This window comes from Elgaria multicarinata, chromosome 2 (assembly GCF_023053635.1).
Source record: "Elgaria multicarinata webbii isolate HBS135686 ecotype San Diego chromosome 2, rElgMul1.1.pri, whole genome shotgun sequence".
NCBI classification, from domain to species: domain Eukaryota; kingdom Metazoa; phylum Chordata; class Lepidosauria; order Squamata; family Anguidae; genus Elgaria; species Elgaria multicarinata.
In genome coordinates, this window is record NC_086172.1 from 38,373,595 (window position 1) to 38,396,451 (window position 22,857).

At 40.3% G+C, this 22,857-nt stretch overlaps 1 protein-coding gene across 4 annotated transcripts in view; it reads left to right on the forward strand.

Annotated features, from left to right (window-relative positions):
* The window catches only part of ZNF385B (zinc finger protein 385B), a 212,454-nt gene extending 189,914 nt beyond the window's left edge, over nt 1-22,540 (forward strand). For 3 of the 4 annotated variants that reach the window (XM_063116303.1, XM_063116306.1, XM_063116305.1), the window contains 5 exons: nt 2,083-2,245; nt 14,920-15,183; nt 18,187-18,365; nt 19,308-19,409; nt 20,984-22,540. In XM_063116303.1, the coding sequence (XP_062972373.1) occupies nt 2,083-2,245; nt 14,920-15,183; nt 18,187-18,365; nt 19,308-19,409; nt 20,984-21,205 (930 nt within the window). In that variant the 3' untranslated portion in view covers nt 21,206-22,540. The remainder of the gene's footprint in view (nt 1-2,082; nt 2,246-14,919; nt 15,184-18,186; nt 18,366-19,307; nt 19,410-20,983) is intronic. The other variant, XM_063116304.1, reaches the window with a different exon arrangement.
* Nucleotides 22,541-22,857: the final 317 nt, after the last annotated feature.

Here is a 22,857-nt window from a genome sequence, read left to right on the forward strand (position 1 = left end):
GTTGTGGCCATTTATGAGAAGCATGCTTTCTTGTGCACCCCAATGGTAAGCATCTTAGGTGGGAGCAAGTTCTGTTGAAATGAATGGGATTTATTCCCAATTAATATGCTTAGGGATGGGATGTCCTGTGTGTTAGTTTGAATTACACTTACGATATTAACTTAAATAGTTAATATACACACTTCAATAAAGGCACAGGCACACACATGTTCTATTATTTAAAAGATGTTGCAAAATGATGAGATTTAAATTTCAACTTAAAAACATCAGATAGATATGGATATATTCAGATCTTTCCCCTCAATCCAAAATTATTTCAGGAAAAAGTTTGTTAGAATAATGCCGTAGTACTAGATAATACGCTCTACTGCATTCATAGATACCTAAATATTGAGACAGCTGGCTTCCGCACCCATTCTTTCCATGCCATTCTAGGTGATAAAAAATTGCATCAGGCATCCATACTGATGCCTATAATGCTAGTGTGACCATATGAAAAGGAGGACAAGGGTTTCTGTATCTTTAACAGTTGTATTGAAAAGGAAGTTTCAGCAGGTGCCATTTGTATATATGGAGAACCTGGGGAAATTTCCTCTTCATCACAACAGTTAGAGCTGCAGGAGCCCTGCCCGCTTTTGTATCTGGTCACTCTAGTATAGTTCCTGCAGCTTCAACTGTTGTGATGAAGAGGGAATTCTACCAGGTGCTACATGCAGACAAATGACCCCTGCTGAAATTCCCTTTTTATCACAAGTGTTAAAGATACAGGAGCCTTGTCCTCCTTTCCATATGGTCACCCTAAATATGCATGAGTAGAAACTGAAATGAGCAGAGGTGACCTTAGCAAGGCAATGCAAATGTTCAGGGATGGTGGCAGATGACAAAGAAATGTGCAAGAACCACCCCTGCTAGAGTTGCCTGTCTTTCAAAAAATATCTGAGAAGTAAGTAACTCATGTATTTAAATTACAGTGCAACCTTATACATGTCTACTTTGAATTAAGTACAATTGAGTTGAATGGAACTTCCTCCAAATGCCTGATTTTGGCAGATTTCCAGTGCTACTCAGAAGTAGGTCCCATTGATTACAATGGGGGTTACTCCCAGGAAAGTGGGTCTAGGTTTGCAATGGAACTTGCATCTGAGCAGATATGCACAGAATTGCAATTACATATTTAATTTACTGCACAATTCTAATTTTATCTACTCAAAAGTAAATTCCATTTAGTGTATAAATTCCAATGGGGCTTACTCCCAAGTAGGTTATATAGGACTGCAGCGTGAAGTGCCTAATTTTGTCAGATTTAAGCTTTGATCCTATACACACATACCTGGAAATAAGCTCCATTGAACTCAATGGAATGTACTTCTGAACAGATGTGTATAGGATTTAACTTACTCCCATTGAGTTGATTAGCGTTTACTACAAGGAAAGCAGGTATAGGATTACAGCCTCATAAACATTCTCTGACAGGTTCTAACCTTGAAGTGAGCATTATTCCTAACATAATCTTTAGTGTTGTGAAGAAACCACGCCTTTTAAATTTGAATTTGAATTTACAGTATTTCCAGCACTTACTATCATTTGAAAAATAAGGATTTTGGAAAACGTTCTTTAAAACTTCATGGCAGCTGATAATTATTTTGTGCCATTCAAGAAGAATGACCTATTATGAACCATACTCAGATTTCAAAAAATAATTGGTTGCAGTCTTATGAAGTTAGATGAACTTAAACCCATTGACTTCAATGAGGTTTGGTATTCCTAACTCTGCATAGGATTGGGCCTTAACCATCAATATAAATTTCACATTTAAAACTTTAAGTAGAGTCCTACTAAGAAACTAGGCTGATCCTCTTATTGTAAGTCATAAAAATATATGTTCTACATTAAAACCTCTAAGTCCGATATTTATCTTCCGAATGTATAAAAGCAAGATCAGTAATGAACTGCGATATAATCGTGTCAGGCAAAGAACTGTGGTGCCTATTATTGAAAGTTGTATAATTTTTTATTTCGACATTATCATTCATTCAGTGATACGAAGTACGAATGATGAGCCTGATTTGTTCTCCTTTGTAGAGCCAGGCCGAGGCCCACTACAAAGGAAGTAAACATGCCAAGAAGGTCAAAGCACTAGAAGCAACGAAAAGTAGACCAAAAGCTGGTGCTTCCAAGGACAGCGCAAAGGCTAATGCGAACGGCTCTGCTACGCCAGTCCCGGCCAGCATCTCTGACAAATCAGGTCAATGAAATCTTCATTCTATACGTTCTTTGCTTCTCCTTCTTGCTTTGCGTGAGATTCTAACTGCATGCTACCTGTCAATTACAGTGTTAAAAAAATACTTGGTAATAAAAGATTGATGTTTCCTTCAGTAGTCAATACTACTAAAAGGTATTGTTGTTGTTATTGTTGTTGTTATTATTATTATATTTATTTGTATCCTACCTTTTGCCCAATATTGGGTTTCAAGGCGGCCTTACAAAATTTAAAACATATACATTTTAAAACCTATGAAAAGGTAGAGGAACCATTTAATCCAAGTTTTAAATTGGAAAAACAACAACCCCGAAACAAAGCACTAAGGCTTATGGATTTAGATTCCAAAAAAGACAGGATTTACAGTGCAGAACTTTATGATTCTTATTTCGAGCATAAACATGATGTTTATATATTGATATCCCACTTTTCCTCCAAGGAGTTCAAGGTTCTGCATACTGTGCCCCCCCCTAACCACCCAATATATATCCCCACAACAACCCTGTGAGGTAGATTAGGCCAAGTGATGTGACAGGCTCAAGGTCATCCAGTGAACTCTATAGTTGAGTGGGGGTTTGAACCTAGTTCTCTTAGCAACCTGACTATAACATCACGTTTAACAAGCCAGCCCCTCAAATATACTATAGCCATATATCATCATCTTTGTCAATTTGTTTTAAAAGCTAAACACTCTCAGTTCTGTGCCTTGGTTGGATAAACCTGTCAGTTTTGCATTCTCCCACATTCATTTTTTTTAAAAAAAATCTCAAATTCTTTCTGTCCCTATTTATGTAGAAATTGGTGGCTTTTGATAAGTTCTTATCAAAAATTGGACCAATTTCTTTTTCGCCCCTCTCTACCATTTAGTCTAACATCCCTTTCCCTACAATGACCACAAAAGCTGGTATGCAAGGCAAGAATTTATTGATGAATTTGTTATATTTCTATCCCCCTCTCTTCCTCCAAGGAGCCCATGATCCTCCTCTCCATTTTATTCTCACAACAACCGTGTGAGGCAGGTTAGGTTGAGAATGAGTGTCTGGCCTAAAGTAGGGTGACCATATGAAAAGGAGGACAGGGCTCCTGTATCTTTAACAGTTGTATTGAAAAGGGAATTTCAGCAAGTGTCATTTGTATATATGGAGAACCTGGTGAAATTTTCTCTTCATCACATCAGTTAAAGCTGCAGGAGCTATACTAAAGTGACCAGATTTAAAAGAGGGCAAGACACCTGCAGCTTTAACTGTTGTGATGAAGAGGGAATTTCACCAGGTGCTGTATGCATACAAATGACACCTGCTGAAATTCCCTTTTCAATACAACTGTTAAAGATACAGGAGCCCTGTCCTCCTTTTCATAGGGTCACCCACCCAGTGAGATTCATGGCCAAGTGGGAACTAGAACCTGGGACTCCCCTGTTGCATTACAACACTCTGATTACTGCACCACAATGGCTCCCATGCTGTTGCCACAAAGCATCTGATGTTCAGTGACATTCTGCCTCTGAAGAAAGAGGTCTGCCATGCTTAACAGCTGCTGGTAGACCTATCCTCATGAATATGTCTAATCGCCTTTTAGGAAACTGAGGTTTGGAAAGCTTGTTGATTAAAGGCACTTGGTGATGCACATATTCCAAATTAATGCCTGCCTTTATATATGTAATTGTTGAATATAAACTTGCAAGAGAAAGGAGGGAAGGCAGGCAGATAAGGTTGACATCATGAAGGTTTTCCTTACTTGGAGTGGAAAACAGGGGTCTAGAGGGTGAAGAAGAGAGGGAGAATTAATGACTGCCAGGCCAGTAAGAGAGCTCTTGGTGAAAAGAGGCAAAAGGTTCTGGAGGCTGGTGATGGGAAGCAGAAGTGATAAGTGCAAGAATTAATCATTTAAGGCGCTTTCTACACCTAAGGATTATCGCAGGAAAATGGAGAGATCGTCCCTGCCTGCTCCTGGGATCCCCTGTGTGTCATTTGCATGCACAGGGATGATCCCGGGACGATCCCTAGAAAAAAGGCAGGTGTAGAAACGACCTAAGTTTAGCTTATACCCCACCAAACCAGTCTTGACCAGGTGAAGGTAATGGTATGTGAATTTTAAGCCCCATGCTTTAGGATATTGTGGAGGAGAAATGCACATGTGTGTGCGCGCACACACACACACTCTTTTACAAGTCCTCTAAATGCAGAATAGGCTGCATTAAATATTTGAGACACTTGGCTTCATGAACTACTAAACAAAATGAGTGTCCCAGCTATTCAAACAGTGTGAAAGTGAAATGTATCTGTTTATTTATCAAGTAAAAATAGGGGTCCTTTGATCACACCTTCTGAATCAAAACAAATATCCTTCAAAATGAAGAGGCCGCAAATCTGAATTCCACATTTTCCCTTGTGATAAAAAGGATAGGAAAACAGATGCGCGTGTTTTGAACCACATAAAAGAGATCTAGAGATGCATCTCAGAATATAAATGTAGGGCCTCTTGCTCCCTTTGAGCCACTCAGTATATGATCTGTTCCCACTGGTGTCAACATGAGCTTAGTTGTGAAATTTCAGCATTTAGTCCTAACAGTTCATTTTCTAGGACTCTACCATGTGTTTTTCCCCAGTTTCAGATTAATTCCTTAGACACTGCTGATGTAGAAGGTCATGCTAATTTATTAAGAATTTGTATTTATCATTAGGAGATTTGGTGGGCCTTGCTTTTACATTCATTATCAAGAAAAGAGTTCTAATTTGGGGAAGGGGGAGGATTTCTCTCCCACCTGCTCAAATTAGTTGTGGAAGAGGTGATTGACCACAACTTACCAACACATGTACATCATGAATATCCTCAGCAAAAAGCACACACATGTGATTGTCCTGCATAATTACATACACACAGCACACTAATTTCTAATTTCTACACAGTGCTTTCTGTGTACAAATTTTGGCAGTATCCAATTGGGCAATAATGATAATGTAAATTGTGTTGCACTAGTGTAAGGGACCTCTAGCACAATGCCAGTAGTGTTAGTTAGTGTGACGGGATTCCCTGGAATATAATAAGACCCATCCTGGATCAGACCAAGGATCCATCTAGTAGTACAGTACTCTGTTCACACAGTGGCCAACCTGCTGTCAACCAGGAACCTACAAGCAGTACATGAGTGCAAGAGCACCCTCCCACCCATGTTCCCCAGCAACTGGTGTACGTAGGCTTACTTCCTCTGATACTGGAGGTAGCATAGAGGCATCAGGACTAGTAGCCATTCCAGGAATTTGTCTGACCCCCTTTTAAAGCCATCCAAATTTGCAGCCATCACTACAGCACATATCTGATGGCCACTCCACTATCCACAACCTTTGAATGCGACTGGTATAGCTGTACTCCTATGCAATTATTTAGAGCAGAAGCATCTAAACAAAAGTAGCTGTAATGATAGCTAACCTCCAATAGGAGAATACACCTTAAGAAGATGATGATTATTAAGTTTTGTCTTTGGTAAACTGCTTTGATCATTCCCCCATGTTTAAGATCACATTTCTCAGGAACATCTGTTATGAGATATACAATGTAACCAAAGCAACTGGTGAATCCTGCTTTGGTACTTTTATCTTCTGTCCCCATTGGTTGGTTTTATATTGCCTTTTTACGTGGATGCTGTGCTTTCGTTGTTGTTAGCTATTCTAAGTAGTATGAGAACACTAGAAGGGTGGGGCATTATATTTCTAAATAAATAAATGCTCTTAAAATATAGTGGGTAGTATCCAATGCTGTCTCAATGCTAGCGCAAATGACATTGTGCTAGCGTAATCTAATTACGCTAGCATTCACCCTGTAACAGCCCAGTGCTTGCTTTGCATTTTAACCTTTAATATGTCCAAGAGTTGATGTTTGAATTTCCCTTGAATCCTACCTGGGTGATCCTACTTCCTAGGTCCCCCTACCCTTGCACAAGTTTTGTTGTTTAATGTAAGCTCTGACTGAAGCGCTCTCAGAATATAAGTATTTTCCCTACTTTTAAAAATGTGTGTGGGAAGGGGGGGAGGTGAAAATGTGCCTAAATTGCACCATTCATGTCAGTTTCAGAGCTGACTTGCATAAACTGTGTTAGTTTAGAAGTGGCGTTTTACTATGAATGGAAGTACATCGCATCGAAAGAGTTAAGAGATGTTCTACTCCAAGCTGATTTACATGCAGGTCTTACAGGGTTATTCTATTTCTGCACCGTCCCGTATTGCTTTAAAGCTTCATTTCTCAATAGACTGCACAACCGCTTAGGAAGTTGGTACTCTGAGTGACACCCATTAGTTTCTCATTATTCAGAAAATGGGGTAGTAAAGCAGAAAAGAATTGTTTTAGAACTCCTTATCAAATCTGCCTAACTTTGTTTTAATGAATGTCAAGGAGTAATGTGGTGCCTTTGTGTGTGTGTGTGTGTGTGTGTGTGTGTTTCTTTTTCTTTTTTAATGACAGTGAAATTTAGGGCAGGAAGCGTTTGCAGTTGCAATAAGAAATGTGACCTCTAACAACTTTTTAATTACTCTCTTTCTGCTGTCTAATTCCTTGTGCTCCATATGATATATATTATTAATCCTCCCTTCATAAAAATATAATTAATTTTTCAAATGCATGATACTGAACCTTCAAAAACTTCTGCTGGGGTGGGGGGGCTGGGGATCCAATATTTTCTCCTCATTGGAGATTTCCTGAGTTTTGTTCTTCTACAACAGTTTCTTCCTTTACTATTCAAAGCAGTTGGTCCACATGCCAGTCTGTATGGCTGTTGGCTAATTGAATATTTCTTCCAAAGAATTCGGTATCCATATTTTATGAAATATTTTGGGAGAAAGAAATGCACTTTGAACAGATAGAAAAAGGAAGTGTCAATTTAAATTTTGTTTCAGATATGTCAGGGATCTAAAATGTCAACTCCAAACTTGTTACCTAAACCTCAAAATTGTTCCTGCATATTAAATGTATTTTCACTCTCTGTATGTAATTATTTATTTGATTTGTTCAACAGCCCATCCCCATCCCAAAGTTTTGTGGTGAATAAAAAGACATAAAAGTCACCAAACCCCCAATGATAAAACCACCGTCATCCCACTCTTTTCCTAGCCACCAAAACCTAACTGAAATAAAAATACCTAACTCTGTTTCAGGAAGGCCTCAGATTCAGAGCTCCATCAGATGAGCGTTTTCTTGAGTGCTCATTACTGGGCACTCACAGATTTCTGCTGGTCCCTCTCAAGACATTGTCTGCCTCCCACTCGCCTCCCACCCCTTCTAGCCTTCTTTGCACCACAAAAAAAACCACCCAGTAAGTCCGACTTATTTTTAATTATTGAAGTTACCACTATCTCCTGCTGCATGCAGGAGAAGCAGCAGGGTCAAAATGGCCCACTGAATGGGCCACGTGCACGTTGTTTACTTCCTCTTTCAAAAGAAGAAGTAATGAGGGACAAACGTGCGGTCAGAGAAGCGATGATAAGCAAACGCGATTTCCCCCTGTGTGGTGACTGGAATCTCACTTTTTTTAAAAAATTTTTTTTTATTAAACTTAAACATACATCAATACAGTAATAAACACACACACATTTTTTTTTTTTACAAATTAAAATCATAATACATAAAATTGAATAACCTTATAACATTTCTAATTTAATATTTTGACATCATCCCATAACATAAAGTGCACCCCCCCTCACCCCGGGATCTATTCTTGTTTCCAAAATCTCATTGTTTCTTCTGGAGGTGGTTTTCCACTCTTCTTAGATAATGCATATTCCAGGAACTGATTCCAAATTCCCTCAAAATCATTCATTTTTGTTATCCCTCTTCTTACTTTTATATTACATGTCAATTTATCATTTATAGCAATATCCCAAATCTCTTTATACCAATCTTCGACATGATAATCTCCTTGTACCTTCCAGTTCCTAGATATGATCAACCTTGCTGCCGTCAGCAAATTCGTTATCAGTTCTTTTGTTTCTTTGTTACACTTTAATTCTCCATATAGTGATAGCAATGCCACCATAGGTGTCTCTTCAATCTCCATTCCAACAATGTCTTTTATCTCTTTAAACACCATTTTCCACAATTTTTGAACAAATTCACATTCCCACCACTTATGTAAATATGTTCCTTTTTTTGACATCCCCTCCAGCAATTTGCTGAGTTCAGCTTGTTCATTTAATTTAATCTCACCGGGGTTAGACACCACCTCCATATAATCTTATAATAATTCTCTTTTATTCTCACTGACATGTTTCTCAACACTCTTTGTGTCCATATTCCCTCCCAACCCTGTTGCCCTATTTGTACCTTCAGATCCATTTCCCACACCATCTTACCCATATTTTCTGTCTCCCCCTTCCCAACCAATATTCTATATATTTCACTTGTTAAACCTTTTATCATTTTATTTTCTCCCTTCTCAACCTCTCTCCTTAAAATCAATTCCTCAAATTTCGTCATTCCTCTACACTCTCCGTTGTCCTTTAACCATTTCTTCGTCCACTGTTCTAATTGATAATAATTTAACCACGATAAAGTATTATTATTATTTATTATTATTATTTATTTATATAGCACCATCAATGTACATGGTGCTGTACATAGTAAAACAGTAAATAGCGAGACCCTGCCGCATAGGCTTACATTCTAATAAAACCATGATAAAACAATAAGGAGGGGAAGAGAAAGCAAACAGGCACAGGGTAGGGTAAACAGGCACTGGGTAGGGTAAAACTAACAGTATAAAGTCAGAACAAAATCAAGTTTTAAAAGCTTTAGGAAAAAGAAAAGTTTTTAGCTGAGCTTTAAAAGCTGCGGTTGAACTTGTAGTTCTCAAATGTTCTGGGAGAGTGTTCCAGGCATAAGGGGCAGCAGAAGAAAATGGACGAAGCCGAGTAAGGGAAGTAGAGACCCTTGGGTAGGCGAGAAACATGGCATCAGAGGAGCGAAGAGCACGAGCGGGGCAATAGTGTGAGATGAGAGAGGAGAGATAGGAAGGAGCTAGACAGTGTAAAGCTTTGTAGGTCAACAGGAGAAGTTTATATTGGATTCTGAATTGAATTGGAAGCCAATGAAGAGATTTCAGAAGTGGAGTTACATGGTCAGAGCGGCGAGCCAAGAAGATGATCTTAGCAGCAGAGTGATGAACAGAAACCAACAGACTGATGTGAGAAGAAGGAAGGCCAGTGAGAAGAAGGTTGCAGTAGTCCAACCGAGAAATAACCAATGCATGAACAAGAGTCTAATTCTTCTCGAGTGTTCATCAACCAATTTTTTAGCTTAATTATATCCCTCTCTATTAAAATTTTCCCCAATTTATCTTTTAGGTTCCCTGGATAAAGTGGAATCTCACTTTATGGTTGCTTTTCTCCTGTGTTTCTATCGTCTACCACTCTGGAATGTGAAAAGGTGGAATATATGTGGAGGGGGGGGTGTCACACAGAAAGAATCAACTGAACACCATCCAATCTAGCCACTGATGGTCATGCCACATGTTTTTTCCTGTATCATTCCACCCAACCATGGCCTCATTTTCTACATTCCTGTATTACTGAACCGACATGGAATACACGCCAGTGGGAAAGCTGAAATCACATCACTCCCAAAATGTAAGAGAGAGTGAGGAGAACATGTTTTAATGCAGACATTTTAAAAGAATTCTGCATTACAGGGAAAACAATGCAACTAACTCTTTCTGGGGATTTAATTATTTTTGCAACATTCCTGTAAATAGAAATTAGAGATTAACTTGCCCTCAGTTAAATAAAGCTTCACCTGCTGAATCAGTGTGAGCAATTAAACTATTAATAAATGCATGAAAACTAGTTCAGATCACAGAGACCAACAACATAAGAGATATCCCTTGTCATACTCTGCCCAAAGCTATACATCAGTAGAGGCCTTTTTTCCCCTCAAGAATTCAACACAGGGGCTTTTATTAAGAATGGGAAAGGAGTCAACATTTTCACCCTTTCCCTCATACTTCAGGCAAAAACAGATTTATTATTTGAAGTAGTCCATTGCAAGAATTTAAAAACACACTTTTCGACCGATGTTTGTATAACGAGTAGAAATGCAGTGTCCGACTTTCTAGACTTACTTTACCAGAGGACACAAAATGTTTTCCCCAACCGTTTCTGACCAAAGCGTTTATAATCAGACTGCCTTGCCTTCTCTATAATGCTGTTGGTAGCAGCAAGGTTACGATTCCCAGTCTTGCCAAAGCTTTCTATAACAGCTTGTTCAAATTCTGATAGAAGAATAAAGGGAGAATATTGTGCACTCTTGAGAAAGATATGCCAGTCGATGGTTTCTATATATACTTTAGAAATCTATAGCTCATTTGTAAGGTTTGAAAAACCAATGATCCTATTACTTGCAGTACTTTCAGAGGAGGTAGTGACGATGAAGTGCAACCACTGCTGGCACACAGCTCAGATCAGTGGCCCAGGGTGACACGAGTGTCTGGCCCCGTTCAGACAAGACGCCAAACCATGCTGCCTAACAACAAAATGGTTAATGGAAATGCATTGTGGTTAAGCAGCATGGTTTAGCGTCTTGTCAGTATTAGAAACTCTCTGTATATAACTCTGTTATGAGTTATATGTGGCATATAAAAAGATAGCAGCAAAGGAATATACTTGACCAGAGGATGGATATATATATATATATATATATATATATATATATATATATATTAAAGTGTTTCTTTATGTTGAGTTTGAAGAAAGTAGTAACAACAAATAACGAGAGACTACAAAACACAGTCTGTCCTTTCCTTTATATAGACAACACACAACAACAAGAAGAGTGGTTAATTGCCTTTTTCAACTGCAACGGAACAGAGAAGAAAACCCCCTCCTACCTTATACTGTTAGAATGTCTAGAATCAGACTATGCTTAACGTAATATTTCTAACAGTCTGAACGGGGGCCTCTGAGTGAATGTGCTTCTTTTAACCACTGTGTCATGTGAAGCTTTTACATGGCCCAGACGCCAACCTAGCAAAAACAAAACTGGGGACAGCTTGCCTCGTCACCACACCAACTGTTTTATTCTGAATTATGCTATCGAAAAGATAAGCAATCATATTGTTAAAATGTTGTCATGCGTAGGTAAATATGGGACGCTATGTGGATTTCTTACCCCTTCTGTCTCCTCACAGCCATGATTTTGAACGATAGAAGTAGTACTTCAGTCTTTTCTTTACATGAGTGTTCTAAAGTGTATGGAGGTGTGTGTGATCATGTTCACTTCTTTGTTCGAGGTGCCATGATTGCTTTCGAAAGCTCTGTATCTGACAACATGATAACAGCTTATCCATGCCATGGAAGTTTGCTGTCAGTTGGTTACACTTGTTGTGTAGCTCTGCTTTTAAAATAATATTAATGAAAAAGAACTATTTTTTTTATTGTCATCGGTGTGAATAACATGCCAATAGAGCGATCCCTGCTCTGTGGAGCTCTCCATCTAAAATTTGACACAAAGACAGGAAACAGAAGGGGAGGAAGATGGAGGTGAAGGTAACCAAGAAATATGCTGAAGTTCTAAGTGAAGTGAAAGCATGTGAAAATTCTTTTGGGGATGGTAATTTAGGTACCTGTGTATATGCCCTTTCCATTGGTGGTTCATGGAGCCACAAGTCTTACCTGCAGCCAGGTACTAACTGAGATGTCGAGAAAAGGTGGTCTCAGTTCATCTTTCAGTTATAGGGGGGAAAGAAAACCTCACTGCAGATGTTCTCTAGTGGGTAGGTGGTTGTTCTGATTTGAGAGTGATCAGTGAGAGTGGGATATTTAATCTTGTATGGTTTTGTGGAGTTTAATCAGGAGGAGGAAGAGAAGAAGAAGAAGAAGAAGAAGTTGTTGTTGTTGTTATGTGGCATGGTAGAATGTTCGTAAAATGTAGACCTCTCAATAATTTTTAGAACATCCCTTAAAAGTAAGAGAAGAGGATAGCAACTTGCCTAAGCCAGCCATGGGCAGAAGGGTACTTGAACTGGACACTTCCTGGTTCACATGACACTAACATTGTGATGCTGCGGTGGGTAGAAGGTCGAACATGATGTACAGGTAGATCTCTGAATAATTTGCAGTAGATCAGCAAGGAATTCTGACTGAAATTGTTTAACAATAGCAACAACATTTCCCCCTAAGTTAGGATGCTGAAATAAAGAAAGGTGTGGGGAAACTATCCCCCAGCCTATGTTACCTTACCTTCTGGAGATCAGAGCTTTTGTACACCATTTTATATGTCCCATCAATACCTGCTTTATTTGCTTGTTCTACAATATTCAAAGTTCCTGCATTTGTGGGAAAGTAACACCCTAGAGAACCACAGTATTCATTTGCATGTGGTAGCTGTCAGTTCAGCTAAGCTAAAGCTAAGTTGACAGTGATCTAATATTATTTCCGTTAGCATCAATTTACACATTTATAGGTTGTTCAATGTATTCCAAGGAACTTTCCCCAATGAATCATATAAATGAAAGTGGCCATGGTAGTTGTTATCTGCAGTCCTGCGTCATATACTTCAAAATGCTTTTTAGTATTTTTTTTAACCTTAATTCATTTTATTAAACTCTTCCTTGTTTTATGTTCTAAAATTAATAGAGGAGCTATATTATATTTCTGTGATATAATATAGTGTAAGGTGCTTGGATACCGATGTCCACAGGTTATAGGATCATAAGATGAGCTGAGTACGATCAAACCAAAGGCCTATCGAGTCCAGAAAAATTGACTAAACAATGTTGCCAGCAATCAAGTAGATGCCTCTGGGAAGCCCACCAGTAGGACATGAGGCCCTTTCCTTCTGTTATTCCCACCAACCAAGGCATGCTCTGGTCATGGAGGTGGCATACAGTCATAATGAATAGTATCCTTATCTTCCATGGATTTGTCTATTTCCTGACTGGGGTGGGGGGTGGCCATTCAATCAGGTGGGCACTTGAGTAGGCTCTGGTTAAATAATACTACTGACAAAGCAAGGGTCACGTTCCATCAGCAGGTATGCGGGAAAACAAGAGCACATCAAGTCACAGACTAATAGCACCTTGGACGGAGCTCTGTAGGCCCTGCTAAGCTGGGCAGTAGCTCTTCATGGATGGAGCTGTTGATCCAGCAAGGGACTAGCAGCAGCTGAGGGCCTGAGTAGTCTAGTCAGCTCAGATCCCTCAGAAGATACACCTCCCAATGGGTACTCACTGTATCCTTAAAGGGCCCGTGTTCATTTCTATAGCTTTATGCTCCTATGCAACCAGAGAATCTAAGAGGCTTTGGGAGAGCCATTCTTGGAGAGCGAGGTTGATGGGTGGGCCAAGTCCTTGGATCCAGAGTTCCCAAGGGTCCTTCCTGGAGTGGGGTGGCCAGTTATCTCATTGAGCTCAGAGACTTCATTGGGTTGATGTTGAGGCTTCAGACCCCAGGTCTTGACACCTTAATCTCCTTTCTAAAAGACATATTTTTTAAAAATAATAATCTTGAAACAAGAATTGCATATTTTCAGCTAAACCAGTGTTAATCTTAAACGTTATTCTTGGAAAGTTTGGAATTAGGGTACCAGTACCTTAGATACTAAGTTAAGTTAACTTTAGAAGGATCATGGAAGGAAAGTTTCTTGTCCTTTCTCCTACCTTTACTCACCTACCCACCCCCGCAAAACGCCTCTCCAGAGGGTTGAAGGGCCTTTCTGAACAATGGGGGTGCAGGGGGCAAACCATTTGGCGCAATTTCCCCCTCCCCCAGCAGCCCTCCCAGGCCCCATTCCACATTGTTCAGGAAGGCCCTCCACCCTCCAGAGAGAGTTTTCAGGGGGCGCAAGAAACTTTCTATCCATGAACTTCCTCAACTTATCTTATGATCTAAGCCCCTGCTGTGAACTGGTTTGTTTTCTACATATAGCATTTGAACTAATGCTGAACCGGTCATTTTGGTAACGTTTCCCGTTTTGAAATGTAATCATATACAGTAAGGATGAGGGGTCCATCCAACCAGATGATGGCAAGTTCTACACTACTACTTTATAGTGGTATTGAAGCGCACTGACAACTATTGGGGCCCATGACACATCTACACCAAGCAGGATATAACACTATGAAAGTGGTATATGGTATGTGTCAGTGGGCCCCAACAGTTGTCAGCTCACTTCAATACTGCTATAAAGCAGTGGTGTAGCTCCTGCCTCCATATAGCGCTTTCATACCACTTTCATATTGCTATATCCTTCAAATCTTTCTCTCTGTGACTCACTTTGGTTGAATTAAAGAGCTGCCTTTAGTATTTTAAGAGCTGCTATTCATGAGCAAGAAGAATACTGGCATTGGTTACTTGGAGATATTATCCTGCAAGGATAGGTGGTCCTAGAGTGTTCTGTGAACTTTCCATGTTCTTGCTGTGAATTGTGAGTTCCATCAAACTCTGACTAATACGAAATATGTAAACATAGTCAATTTTCCTGAGCAGAAACACAGGCGAAAGAGTCTCTTCTAATTTGCTTCATCCTGGTATTTAGTAATTGATCATATTTTAAATTGCCACAAAAGATAACCTAGGTAATTGATGGTGTGGATCCTCATGGTATCATCAGAATGAAAGGAAATCTGGTAGCCTAAAATCTATCTTTCTCTCCTCTCTCTCTCTTAATATCTCTCTTAGAAGAAAGGGCAAACCTGAAAGCTGATGACTCTAGTCACCTTCCAGATGCTGAAGTGGTCCCCTTTATATCCGAGTCTGGAACAATAGCAGCAGTAGGAGCCACAACAGCAGCAACACTCTCAGCCCCAACTTCCTCGAAGAGCACAAATGGAATTACTAATGCCATTTCAGAATCAGAAGAGGAGAAAGCCAAAAAACTGCTTTACTGTTCATTATGCAAAGTGGCTGTGAATTCCCTTTCACAGCTAGAAGCGCATAACACTGGTGAGTATCTACCAAAAATAACTGAATGCAAAACTGTAGTTTTGAAAGAATTTTGCTTTTAGACATAAGAACCAAAAAAGAGGCATGCTGGATCAGACCAAGGGTTCATCTAGTGCAGCATTCTGTTCACATAGTGGCCGAACAACCACTGTGTGAACAGGGACCCACAAGCAGGAGACAGGTGCAACAGCACCCTCTCACCCATGTTCCCCAGTAACTGGTGCACAAAGGCTTACTGCCTCGGATACTGGAGGTAGCACATGGCCATCAGCGCTAGTAGCCGTTGATAGCCTTCTCCTCCAGGAATTTATGCAACCCCCTTTTAAAGCCATCCATATTGGTAGCCAGCACCACATCTTGTGGTAGTGAATCAAAGAGCAAGAATGGGGACATCTATTCATCTTTGTTTGAAAAGTCACACCTACGCCAAAGAGCAGGGCCCACAGCCCAGCAAGGGGCCCCTGTCAAGACCCTCTTGGAGCTGCTTCTCTTCCCATTGCCACCTGTTTGTGCACCTGCCTCACCCTCTGACCCATTCAACAGTGGTGGTGAGAAGCAGCAGCAATAGATGACACTGCTTACTTATTCCCTGGCACTCTCTCCCTGCCAAGCCAGGAAGTGGCAGCAATGGTAAGAAAGAGGATGAGGAATAATAGCAGCTGGTGACAATTGTGAGAAGGTGGGAGCCAGTGTGGTGTAGTGGCTAAAGTGTTAATCTGAGAGTTGGGAGATCCGGGTTCTAGTCCCCACGCGGCCATGGAAGCCCACTGGGTGACTTTGGGCCAGCCACACACTCTCAGCCCAACCCACCTCACAGGGTTGTTGTTGTGAGGATAAAATGGAGAGGAGGAGGAGGATTATGTATGCCACCTTGAGTTCCTTGGAGGAAAAAAGGTAGGATATAAATAGAATAATAAATAAATAAAAAGGTAGGCTCACTGAAAGATGGGGCCCATTGTGTGTGTCTTGTCCATGGGCCCTCAAAACCCAGAGCCGACAGTGACATCAAGTACCACCATAGGGAAGGGCTTTGTGATGGAGGCCATGTATGCTTCAGGATTTGATCTGATGCAATTTTCAGGCACATCCCTGAATGGTTATGGCATATTTGTGATTCTCTTATCTCTGAATCTTCTATAAATTAAGCTCACTGGGGCAGCTGAACGGTTTTGAAAAAGGAATGGTATTAAATGGGTGGAATGAACCAGGTAACTTGAAGTTTATAAACCGAACCATAGCGCCTTTCTGCTTCTATGTGGCTGATAAAATCATAGCTGCTGTTTTGTGTCAGGATATTTTTTTTTAAAAAAAAAAACCATTTAGTATATAGATGTTATTAAAATCCACTTTTTGTTTCCTCAAGAGAACTATAATTGTGCCTATGAATCTCTTACCTCAAAGTGTTTTTGCATTTTTATATTTATTTTAAAAATAAGCAACAACAAAAAGCCATATGTTCCCTATGTCCCTTCATGACGGGACTAAACTTTTTTTCCCCATTCAGACTTACTTCTTATTTTCTGACCAACGAAAGGCTGCGTACAGGGCTTGAAATGGCAGGAACAGAAAGTTGTTAAAACCACAGAAAGAAAGTTGATTGCTCCCAAACATGGTTTTGTAGGCTAAGGATTATGTAGGGGCATGAAGGGAATTTGCAGAGGAGAATCAGAAAGTAGGAGGGGCTGGGTTGCTCTTACCAATTCTCCCCCCACAACTCCTCCCTCAGGCCTCTCCCCACGCAATAAGGCCTATTTCCCATCACAGAGCCAACTGTGGAAGAATGGGGGAATAGATGAATGGAAAGTTAGCAAGGGAGACTCAGCAGGTGGGAGAAAAGGTTGAGCACCTGCCCCCATTCCACACATTAGAGCTATGAGGTGAACACAGGATTGGTATCTCCATGGCCTTAGTTAGACCTAAGGTTTATCCTGAGATTGTCCTGGGTTCATCCCTGTTCATGTAAATGACACACAGGATATCCCAGGAGCAGGCAGGGACGATCCTGGGATAAACCTTAGGTCTAGCTAAGGCTAGAGTTGGCCTCATAGCATGCAGTTCTACCCATAGGGCCAAAACTTTAAATGTGTGGTTACCAACTACAGGATTCATTCATTTTTACTCTAGTGTGGGCACAGGGCCCCTGATCCGGATTGGGAACCTAGTGCAGAGGGGAGGGGTTTTTTTTTAAGAGACAGATTGGGGCCCTGCACCTACTCTAGAGTAAAAAATAAAAGAAGACATGGCTGCTAGATTTAGAGCAATGTTTTGGCCCCTAGTTTCAGGTTTTCTCATGAAACTCTATTATGTATGTATCAACATAGCAGAAGTGTAAGGTCTTTAGCACAATAAGCTTTCTCCGTCTTATCACTCCACAACAGAAGTGCTATTTGTGTGCTTTTCATGGGCTTTCCGTGGCACGTTAATGATGCTCTCAGCATTAAATGTTAAGTGATCCCTCATACTTTCATTTGTAGTATTGAGGCGACATGATTCACTATTACTTTTCTTTCTCTCTGTGCTTAAATAAAAGAGATGAAAATGGCAAAAATGGCTCTCCTAACAAGGGCAAATAATTTAGTGAGGACAACCCTTTTTCCTGGATAAGCATTGTGTAACAGCAACAAAAATTCTTCTACCCTCTGACGGGGATTCCAAAGTGGTGAAATGAGGGACTCTTTTTGGGGAAGATCAGAAAGTTCCCTGCGATTGGAGCTGCAGATGATGTGGTAAAAGAGGGCTGTGGAGAGAGAGTGCCAGTAGTGATAGGTAGTTCCCAAACAATCTCACAGTTGTGTGAATGGACGCTCATAGTAAAGTGTTTGTAAATGGTTGTTGCAATACAGGTTATAGGATAGGAGCAAGCTAAACTCTTGCCCCATTATTTACCCATGTAACAGAAATTCCAGAAAAGGAATGAAAACTATGTAATGGCTGGAAATGATGAGGTTGTCATTTAAGCGGGGGGGAAACATCTTTTGATCCTTTTGCAAAATGGCTTCTCAGGTTCCAAGCACAAGACAATGGTTGAGGCACGGAACGGTGCAGGTCCAATCAAATCTTATCCTAGACCTGGATCCAGGCTGAAGACCCATGGCACTACTACAGGCTCAGGATTGCAAAACAAAACATTTCATTGTGAGATCTGTGATGTCCATGTCAATTCGGAAATTCAACTTAAGCAGGTAATGTTGACCACATCAGGAACTGCTGCTTTAATTTGAAGATGATGGAGACTTTTGTTTCAGATCACATGTTAAGTTCATTAAAAGGCTCCATTTAATTAGGCAAAAGCAAACTCCGGGGACTGAACACTTCATGTCTATTCTTGCAACGTGGTAGTAGCACAAAACCCAACTGTCTTGTGCCAAAATCTGGTAGCAGATCTGGAATCCCGAATCTCAAGTTTTGCTTGGATAACCTGGCAGATATATCAATCTTAAGGCTGCTCAAGAACAACTCTGAAAATGTTTAGACAGAATTTGCTAATGGCTGAGAGCCACTTCTGTAAAACACCTATTAGTGCATGGTTGCAGATGTCAGCAGTCTGTGCACATCCCAGAGTGACTATCCAGTGCTTGGTGGGTAGCTGGCCGTGGTACCCTCTGAGTCCACAATTGCCCCCCAACACTTAAAGGTGCAGATGAGAATTCTTCCTCCCTGGATTACCACACAGTGATTGCCAGCAATTGCAACGATTTAATTACCACTCCCCAGGACATTATCCCCCTTAGTTTATTTTTATTAGTCTGCCTTTAAGGGTAGTACCCTCGCTTATCTCCTCACATCTGTTGCGCTCCTAATGCACAATGTATCCAATCCTTTTAATTTCATTGTCTCCCAATAAAAAGCCTAGAATGTGCAGGGTGTTCTTTTTAAAGAAAGTAATATAGGCTTAAATACATTTTGAAAATGTACCTGATTTTCACAATTCTGATCATAGGGCTTGGGTTTTCTGATTGAGTGGCTTTTAGAGTGGTTTTACTGCACAAAACTAAATTTCCCACTAAAGCTCTACTCATTTTGCTCTCACTTGAAATAAGTTCTCACATTTGCATGTTCATTGCACAACTATTACAGAGTCAAGTGATAACATTTAAATGGAAGCTTTTGTTTAAAATTTCCAGCACATTTCCAGCCGAAGACACAAAGACAGAGTCGCAGGGAAGCCAACGAAGCCGAAATATAGTCCTTATAACAAGCTTCAGCGTAGTCCAAGTATTCTAGCAGTAAGTATTGCCTGAGTGTGGTGTACCTTGGGCAGCAATTGAGGGACTCCAACGGCAGTGGACTTTATGTGTGTGACATATGGGGATTTGTCAGTCCAAAGAGAAATGATACCAGAGTGCAAGTCACTGTTGGAGAGGAGGAATAAACAGTCTGAAGCAGATTGGATAGTGTATGTGGTAGAAAAGGTGGTGGTGGTTGTTTTTCCTTTTAAAAGGCCCCTCCATCCCTTTTAAGGCTGAAATAGCCCATGTCAGCAGCCTAGAATATATTTTTGCATTTTTAAACAAGCCCTTTACAAAATCATGCTATGCTGATGGTCACAGCTGAACTGCAGGTAACATGCAATGTATAAACTTTAAAGTAAACCTTAGACTTGAAGGCTTGGCATGTAGAATGGACTCCATTCCAGTTATTTTGATTATTTTCTTTTACCTTCCTCTTGCCCATTCCAATGACAAGTATAAAAATTACTCTGATGCTTCAGAAAGGATCTGAGAGGACCCACCTTATTTGGGTCCTCATCTTGCAGTATGGAATCCCTCCCTGGACCCTTTTTCTCATGTCCATGGTGTAGTATTAGAGGGTTTTATACCCACCTCTTAATGAGGTTATCTTTTGCGCATTCTACAAAAACAGGCTCCCCATTTAAGTCAATGGCAATTATCTTTAATGGCGCCAGATTGCACCCATGTCGTTGCAAGTCGAGAATCCCTAACATACATATCTTTTCAATTTAGCTCATTGCAGTTGACCTTTCCAAACAAACAAGCCAATGACTAATATCCCTGCATAATTATGAAGAATAAAATTAAAATGCTTCAGGCTTTTTTAACTTATTACTTTCACAGTGGGAAAGCTAAAGTCCTAGCAGGCGCATGCCTGAGCAAAGGCCCCAGTGAAGAATCTCCTTTGTATCTGCAAGGAAACCTCAGGTTTGGGGGGTGCAAACTTTACACTTTGTTCTTAGGGCCCTGGAGGACTTCCAGCGATTGCTCTTGTCCCTAGAAGTGTCACACAAGGAGGGGGTGTGTGCATTAACTGTCTCAAAAGTTGCCATAGGTGCTTGCTCCAGGTTACTCAGCATACATTTCTTCCTCATTAACCCTCCCCGCATTTCCGCATTGTCATTTTAGCTATGGTAGGGGCTAGCAGGAGCACTCCTGGAATGTGGGAAGCTACCTGTAGGCTTGGATCGACACGCACAGAGGTGAAAACTAAAATTCAGTTAAGAAATTATGCCAGTCATGCCAGGCAATGACTGCCCTTTACGAAATAATCATTTTAACGTTCGAGTGGGTGAGTTCATCGAATCCCTATAATGTGCAGGCATATTGACTTTCTGTAGAAGGTTAACATTAATGCAAAACAGCTAATTGCACTCTGGTCTGTGGTACTATAGTGAGTATCAAGTAGCTGTTTATAGCTTCCTGTGCAGAAATCGAAAAAAGGAAAGGTTGGGGTAAAAGGGTGGGGGGATTAAAAACATTTGTTTGGAATTTGTTAGGTTTTTCTTTTTCTTTTTAAGTCCCATAGTTTGGGGAAATGGCCATTTCATGTTTCTCCTTTCCCATAGGCAAAACTCGCATTCCAGAAAGAGATGATTAAGCCCTTGGCGCCTGCTTTCCTTTCGTCACCTCTTGCCGCTGCCGCTGCAGCAGTATCAACGACTTTGACTCTTCCTCCACGTCCTTCCGCTGCTTTGTTCCAGGCGCCCGCAATACCCACCGCTCTCCTGAGGGCAGGGCACGGCCCAATCCGAGCGACTCCGACTTCGATCCTATTTGCACCCTACTGATTCTTTGAGTCAACAACACATCACTATGGCCATTTGAAAGAAAGACAAAACGAAGTGAGCAAGCATTGGCATTGACTATGTCTTTAAGGCTCCGTGCTGGATTACTTCCCCACGAAACCAATTGCAGAGCTCTTCCTTGATGGGTATTGGAATCTAGAAAACAGAGGCTTGTTGCTATTTCATCTTTGTTGTTTTTTAAAAAATAAAGAACTCAATCAATGGTTTATGAGAAATTTAATTGTGCACAAAATACATCAAAGGTTCATACATCCGGGTGTTTTTTTGGTTTTTTTTCTGGTCTTATGACCTGCGTTGTAAACAAGGAATGTGGGATTTTTTTTCCTGTCTGACTTGAAAACCAGGATCTTCCTCCCTCATGTGGATGTACGTAGGCCTCTGGAAACCATCTGGACAGATTCTGGCATGCAGCAAAAGCTAAATGAAACAAGTGCTACGATTGCTGATGACATCTCAATAATGGATTGCAACTTCTTATTTCCAATGTGCTCCCCATTGCTCGGGACTGTGTCTTGTTTTAGGCCTCAGTACTGGTGTATCTTGTGTAGTACTCAAGATTTATCTCTCATTTGATTTTGAACCATTTTAGTTGTCGTGGAAATGTTTGGAAGCAGAGCAGCCTTGAAGCTTTTCTTTTTTTAAAAAAAAATGTAATGTATGTCTTTAATTTAATATTTTATATAGAAAGTTTAAGAATGAGAAAGCCATATATCAGATAGTTAAGCTTATGACTCATTTCATTTAATTTATTTGGGGCCATAGCTAGACCTAAGGTTTATCCCTGGATCGTCCAGGGGTCAAACCTGTTCATCTAGGTGACACACAGGGGATCCAGTGCTCAGGCAGGGGTGAACCCTGGATGATCCCAGGATAAACCTTAGGTCTAGCTGTGGCCTTGGTTTTGTCTATTTCATCTTCTCCCCCCACCCCCTGAACCCACTTCAGTGTTGCTAAACAACCATTTCAAATAAGAGCTTTATCATTTATATGTCAACTTCATTGTTGAGACAAGGGGCAGGCATATTTTTATTATATATCTTCTTTAATACATAAAGATGCTGCATACGATTGTGGCTCCCCAATGCAATAATGTACAGGAGTTAAAATATTTATAGAATTTATTGTCTCTTCTGTTGAATGAATATATTGTTCTGGCCGTCCACCTTCCCTGGTTTTTCCTGCATTTTATAAAGATGAACTAGATGTTGAAGACACATCATGTGTTGATTGGGACATTGAGGGTACTTCCCTAAAACATCTTTACTTGCAATCTGTAAAGAATAAAATATATGTGTATTTTTTAAAAGCACATTTGTAATAAAATGACAGAGAAAACTAACAAGTGGTTTATTAATGAGGAAAATAATTCACGTGGAACTCTTAAATGAGAACTTTTCTGTTTCTAAAACATGATCGATTATATTTTATAAAATGTTTGGTAACAGTATCATTATGGAATAGCACAGTAGGAATTTACTAACGTCTATACAATCATTTGATTACACCATCATGGGTAATGAATGACTGAAATTGCAAGTACATGAATAATGTACTTTGCATATCATTGTGGAAAGCTTAATTTCTTGCTGTGCTATGTTTCTAAAACTAGCGAAAGCATAAAAGGAACCCATAGG